At 50.2% G+C, this 6,787-nt stretch overlaps 1 protein-coding gene across 1 annotated transcript; it reads right to left on the bottom strand.

The window, feature by feature from the left end:
* Positions 1 to 440: 440 nt before the first annotated feature.
* LOC144134543 (uncharacterized) lies at positions 441 to 6,519 on the bottom strand. The gene is made up of 3 exons (XM_077667448.1): positions 5,775 to 6,519; positions 4,973 to 5,114; positions 441 to 2,581 (listed from the first exon to the last, which is right to left on the bottom strand). The coding sequence occupies exons 1-3, from the start codon at positions 6,517 to 6,519 to the stop codon at positions 505 to 507; spliced, it is 2,964 nt and encodes a 987-aa protein (XP_077523574.1). The 3' UTR covers positions 441 to 504.
* Positions 6,520 to 6,787: the final 268 nt, after the last annotated feature.

The following is a 6,787-nucleotide window of genomic DNA, read 5'->3' as shown; positions in this document are numbered from 1 at the left end:
GTATTAGTTCCAGGCAAGGAGATACCGAGTTGCGAAGATGCTGAGCGCGAGGAAGGAGGAAAGTAAGTTTGGTTTTTGAGCCGAAAGCCAAAGGAAACGAGATGATTTTTAGCAAAAAAAGAAAACATCCAACGAGAGTGTTGTATAGCAATATAAAGAGAACCAATTCAACAGTCATTATTTGCTGCGCGCCATTATGCTGTATTTTTTCTCTACGACGAAACCTATCTCCTGATAAGTTCGCTAACGGAAGTGCTCATATGTCTGGGAAGGAATGAAAGCACAGTTGAGGGAATCAAAGTTTTATATGAAGGAATACTACGAACACATGCATCGTGGAAAGCAAGACCAAACTCTATACAGTCAATATAAATTCTGACATATTAACTGGCGCCTCGCTTCGGCGAATTTCACAATAAAAAAAAAATTCATGGGCGCGACTGATGGTACTGCCACCGAAATAAATCAGGAGATAACAAAAATAAACATTAGCCGACATCCTAATTACTTGGAAAAATCTTCGCTCGAATATCCGCAGCCTGACAATACGTTGGGAAGGGTGTTGCACTCTTGCAGCAATTCGCTCGAGAACACCCTGGCGACGGCGTCAACTTTCCGTCGGCGCGCTCTCGGAGATGAAGCACTTCCGTCAGGTTGACAAACTGCTTCGCAATTGTTGAACGCGTAGTAGAGGAGAAACAAAGCGTCTGTCATCATGCTGCTGAAAGGGGAAATTGCGACCTCCGTGGCAATGTGAGACCGGTAAGTGGTGAGCGAGAAGTAGAAAGATGCCACTTCTTCCAGGTCCAGTCCCTCCGGTAGGGCTTGAGCCTCGCCGAGGTGCGAGGCCAAGCAGCGAACTAGGCGAGAGTCCTTAAACTCTTCCGAGAGCCGTTCCAAGAAAAGTGTGCTCAGCACTCTTGGACCTGCCCTAGCCAACTCCAGATAACGCAGCAGCGGGCTGTCGGTGTTGGACCAGTTGAAAGCTCCCAGAGGAACATGCAATGTTTGCACTTCTTCCAAGAACGTCGATTTCGTGGAGGACAGGGCAGGGAGGCCTCCATCAGGCCCTTGAATCCATCGCTTCCAAGTCCAGTTCTTCAGGTAAGCTTCAAGTCTTGAGTCGTTGGTGAACGCGTCAGATGTGGAGACTTGAGAGGAAAGTGCAGTTTCTTTGGTTTGATTCAATGGCGCGGAAACAAAGACCATTTTTATATTCCTTGCTGAAGGCATCTCGTTTGCGATTAGTTCTTTCAGGCTGCTCAAGGACTGATTCACGTGATTTCTAAATTTCTTGGGAAAGAGTGAGTTGCTCAAATTGAGAAGCCAGTTGGGAACGTATCGGTCAATAGTGTGCGTGCAGATGTCCATTCGATGGTAACGCCCGGTTAGCGGAAGCATCGAAGCTGAGCTATACCGGTTCACGGAAGAGTCGTTTCTGGAAGCCAGCGGTTGAAGTACTGAGGCAGCGCTTAATATTTTGAGCCCCTCTGTTGAGTACCACGTGTAATTCCATGCCGGTGTTATCCTGGAGCTCGGGCTGAGCCGGCAACTCTTGTTGACGTGTACAGTGGCAGCTATTGCAAGACACAGCTGGCGTTGAAGAGCAAGAAAGAATGGCTTGCTATCGCTCTTGGCGTCGCTCGCCTCGCTGCCCTCGGTTACATCAGGCTGTGGCTCCAGAAACGCCGGAATGCTTTCCGTCATTCCGAACACGTTGTTTCCAGTAACAAGCGGGCGACTTAGCTTTACAACAAAGACGTCGTCCGACTGGTCCACGTGGATGTCAAAAAACGGTGATACACCGACGCGTGCCATTCGGACGATAACTTCAGCCAATGCATCTTCGGGTGTCGACGTCGAATTCTCAAGGATGTCAGTGTGGATGACGCGCCCGACTTCATCTGCGTCGGACAACTTTCCGTCGAGGCAGTCAACGAGGAACTGGCGCTCATCCGGTACGACTGACGATTGCCCTTTCTCGGCAATTAGAAGCTTTCCCAGCATTTGTGCGTATCGGTCCAGGACAACGTCGTCCACGGAGTAACTGCCTCCACGTTCTGCGGCTGCGTCGCAGTGCTCACTCTGCCACTGGGAGCAGACGTGGTCGTACAGGTTCCAGCACGGGTCGTATCTGAAGTCCAGCCGGGCACGAAGCAAGGATACCGCCGCACTGCAGGACAAGTCTGCGCAGATCGAACCGAGGTCTTCCGAGAGGGTGTCGCGGCCCTCCCGACCAGACTTGCGATCGGCGCCGTCGTGGGTGAGGCTCCCGTTGTCGCGGTCCCATGGCCGAGTGGTCGGTTCATCGTTGTTCGCGTACGGTGGCTTAGTGTCACCATCAAAGAACACCATGGAAGCGAGGAACGTCAGGAGGGACAGCAGGGCCGCCGCTATCAGGGTGCCGGCCACGAGGAAGAACATCCGCACTCGGTTACGCGCCTCGCCCTGGGTACGACGGTCTTCTTTGCTCTGGAGACTCTTCCGGAACGCCGCTGGTTTGGGGACGAACGGGTCGTCTTGCTCGAAGCTCTTCGGCGACAGCGGACCGAGCTCCTTTCCGATTACTGGGGCTGAGGCCCTGGGCACAGGTTGGGGCGATGGATTCGGTGCGCCAACAGCTCGTACCGGGCCGGGTTCAGCGAAAGTCTCCGGGCCATGTACAGCGAAAGCCATTGAGGTCGATAAGACGATGTCCTTCTCCGTGGCGCGCGATCATCGGCCATCTTAAGCCTGACAGTGATGGTGAAGAAGCATCACCAGCGACTACAGCATCGCCAGCGGGCGCCAAGTGCAACATGACCTTATGTGCTAAACTCTTCATCAGCCGTTCTGGTTAGGTTCTGCGGCGCAGTAGAATGACAGCCATACATTTTTGCCAGGAGTGGAATTAGCCGGGCTAGTTTGTTCATGGCACATATAATAACAGCGCGACAGACAGGACATGTGCCCGGCAGATTTAGATTTCCTTTCTAGCGCACGTTTCTGTAGCAAGGGCTGCACTATCACCATGTTTGTGTCGTTGTTGTTGTTGTTGTTAGCCTATCAAAAGATGGCACATACCCACACTGGGGGATATGTTTGTGTCTCTTCCTTATTGTCCCGTCTGTCGCGCTGTTATTTATAAGTATACATTTTTTTACGCTCATTTCTTTGGCTCATTTCCCAGCCTCTTCTCATGTGATGATTCATTTCTCTCTTTACGGCTCTGTTCTCCTTTTATATGCAATGTCTAGAAATTTAACTTTTACACATATTCACAAATATTTGCGGTGCACAGTGTCCTCTACATTTTTGTTTGTGTTGTATTGGGGTCCAAGCGCATGCGAAAATTGCCACTTGCAGGAGTGGTGGCAGTGCTTGGTATGGCTGGTAAATGCGTCACCGGGATCCAATCCGCCGCCGGAAATGGCTCGCACGAAATATTTCTAATGACAGTGATTCTTACTCTTCAATCGCAAAGGCGAGGAAAATAAAACTGCGTCGCTCCTAACCAAACCAGTACTTTGAGTACCGCTTACTTATACAATAATAAAAAGTTAAGAAAATATCACAATCGATCGTCGAACCCGGCTTGTTGCTAACATTTTTTTTTTAGTTCGGAGGCAGGGAAGGCTCGCAACCCTTACAAAATTTCTTTAGATAGTCTGCAGACTTTCCATATACTTCTGTCTATAAAGTCTATAGACTCTTTATAGACAAATCCTAAAAAACAGTCTATAGGCAATACAAATCCTATAGACAGGCTAAAGACATTCTATAGATTTATGGCCATACACTTTCAGCAGACTTTTGTCTATAGACTATGAATAGAAAAAAAATAAATATGTGTACGAAGGCAATAGACTCTATAGGAAGTCTATAGACTGCCTATAGACCATTTTTATAAGGGAAGAAGGCACACTACCAAGACATATATCAATGCGCAACGAAGACGGCGAGGCCCGACATTCACTGGCGCGCAATCTCAGTCAAAAATGGCATAGTTCCACAAAAAACAAGTTACGCATGGATCAAATACTCAGAGATAGTAAAATCAAACGGAACTGAAACCACAAATGGAATTATGTTCTGCAGATACATCGCGTCTGTACCTGTGGCGCTGAACCTATACTATACTATTATTCTGACCAGAAGGGAAGCTTTGAGCGATTCTTACTGCACACTGACATTAGCTGATAAACTGCCACGAGCACATGCAAGGGTTGTTTACCACCGGCTTCAAAGGTGGAAACTGAATATAATCATCAACTCGGGGCGTGCAGTAGAACGTATATAGTGACCTTGAACGTATGTTTTACAGGTCGTGTATACTTGAGAAAACAGCAATGTCGTTTCAATACAGTTATTCACATTCGTTTTTTTATATCTACATGGTCTTCCTTGTACATAGTTTATCTCAGCTGCGACTGATTAGAATTTTCGCTTTCCAAATCACAGCCGGGAGGATCCAGCGGAGCCTGGCATTGCTCGAATAGGACGCTGGAGAACGTGGCCGTGACGGAGTCGACCAGACGTCTCCTGCGGCGTCCCAATGGGCCGTCACTGTGCGCCCCTCGGTTGTCAGTAACGGCTTCGCAATTGTTGAAAACGTAGTATAGCAGGAACAGCGAGTCGCTGTTCAGAAGGGAACCGGAGATCGCCATCGCCTCTCCTACTTGCCGACGGTATGCCCGCAGAGCAATGTAGAAGGCGGCCACTTCCTCCATGTCGATGTCAGCAGTAGATATCGCTACTGTAGAGCGACGGCCGCTCTTGCGGTCGGAGACGCATTTCGACAAGCGGGATTTGTACATTTCCGGGGCCAGACTTCCCAGAAATAGCGTCTTCAGCGTTCGAGGTCCTATTCTGGCAAGACTTAGGGATTGCAACCAATGGTCCTCAACAAAGGTTGCGTTGAAAAACAGGTAGCGGTACGTAGAGGGTGGAAGAACTTTTAGCAAAGCTTGAGGCCGTAGACAGTGCTCCGGACCTCTTGTCGCGATGACCATTCCACTCGCTCCAGGTAGTGGAATGAAGAAGCCTCTTCAGCTTGGAGTCCCCGTTGGCTGGCTGGCCCGCATGCAAATGGCTCTCATAACCGGTGTTGTGCGTCTCGTTCTGCAAAGCCGGTGCTGGACCCAGAACCATTGAAATATTTGACGCGCTTGGAAATGTCTCATCGAGGGACGCCTTCAGGCTTCGCAATGCTTCCTTAGCTCCTTGCTGAAATGTTGGTAGCGTGCTGCGTGCGACGAGAGTGCGAAGTTGGGAACTGTCATGTCTGTCTATTAGGCGTAAGCAGGACCGCAGCCTCCAGTTGGCTTCGTCGAGGTGTGAGGGCAGCAGATGGCCGTCACCCACTGACAGCGTGTTTCTTTCCGTGAACGCTGAGAATGACTGCAGTACTGATTCGGCACTTTTCGACAGACGTTGCAGTCCTGTGGTTTCGTACCATCGGTGGTTCCATGGAGGGGTTACTTTGGAAGCCGGCCTAAGTGAGCAGTTCTTCGCTGAGCCGACCATCCGGTTAATCTGAAAGCACAACTGGCGTCCAATTGCATCGATGAACGCCGATTTTGCTCCACTGTCCGACTCCGAGGTCAGAGATCCGTGTCTTTCGACATCAGTGCTTGAAACGCTGTCGCTGATACGTTCCTGGCTGGATGACGGTGACAGGAGCGTTATATATACCGTCCCATTTATGACGTTACAAACGACATCAAAAAAAGGAGACACGCCCAAGAAGGCCATTTCGGCTATGGCTTTGGCTATTCCTCCCATAGAATTGTTGCCTGTTAATGGAATGATTTTAAGGATGTCGGCCACATCATCTTCGGTGAACAAGGACCCATTGACGCAGTCTTGAAGAAGACTGCTCCAATCTGAAGACTCGATGCTATCGTCCGCGAGCAGAGCGATTAGCGAATCCAGGTACTTGTCAGCGACGACGTCGTCGACAGATATTCTTCCGTTTTCTTCGGCCAGCGCCTCGTGCTCTTGCTGCCACGTAGAACAAACGTGGTCGTACAGATTACTGCAGGGATCGCGACTTGGGTCCAGTTGGTTTTCCAGCAAGCGAACGGTAGCCTGACACTCAGCCGTTGCGCAGAAAAGCTTGACGACGCTGGAATTCGTGTCCATCACTGCCGCCGATCCGGCCTGATAGTCGTAGTGAAGTCTGTCCAGGATTCCGGTGGCGTTGATGTCAGTTACGTTGTCCGTGACCGGGTGCTCGATGGTCTCGTTCTCAGTCGTCACTATGCGGTGTGTAGCTGGTGTGAAAGGGACGTCCGGGTCGGGCCCCAAGAACAGCATGGACGCCAGCATGGCCAGAAAGAGTATCAGGAGCAGCACAACGAAGGCGCCCATCAGTATACTGCACCTGCGTTCCTTTACGCGACTTATATCCAAAAGCATGCGCTCTTCCTGGGTGGCCGCCGTCTTGTCCACGCCGGCAGTAGCAGTGTGTGCTGGCGGCTGTTTTGCGGGTCCGGCGGGGTCTTCTTCGAACTCGTCATCCTCAATGGCTGTGGCCATGACGAGTCTAGCAGACGTAAAGACAGCGAGAACGAGCTGCGCAAACTTAGCTGTGCAGATGAGTTAGGAAGTTCTTTTTCCGCAGACTCCACAAGGGCAAGCAATCTATGCAGGGTACCTATCGGGCTCGAACTACTACTTCTTCTTCTTCGTCCTCTTAAGGGGCCCGAACTGCGTTTATCACCTCTTTTTCTACCTCAAAACAACAAGCACGTGTATAGATAACTTCTTCTTTCAGGAGTCGTATTGAGAAAGTAACACGTATGCC

This window comes from Amblyomma americanum, chromosome 5, assembly GCF_052857255.1.
Source record: "Amblyomma americanum isolate KBUSLIRL-KWMA chromosome 5, ASM5285725v1, whole genome shotgun sequence".
Lineage (NCBI taxonomy): Eukaryota > Metazoa > Arthropoda > Arachnida > Ixodida > Ixodidae > Amblyomma > Amblyomma americanum.
The sequence above is the reverse complement of the archived record's forward strand: the minus strand, read 5'-3'. Positions and strand labels throughout refer to the sequence as shown.

Bases quoted from the DNA above. Each gene is read 5' to 3' on its own strand.
- LOC144134543 (XM_077667448.1), bottom strand. From the start codon at position 6,519: ATGGCCACAGCCATTGAGGATGACGAGTTCGAAGAAGACCCCGCCGGA. The intron at 5,115-5,774 runs GCAACAATTCTA...TTCTGGGTCCAG, and splicing joins TAAAATCATTCCATTAACAG to CACCGGCTTTGCAGAACGAG. The intron at 2,582-4,972 runs GTCCGGAGCACT...ACCTGTGCCCAG, and splicing joins AATGGTCATCGCGACAAGAG to GGCCTCAGCCCCAGTAATCG.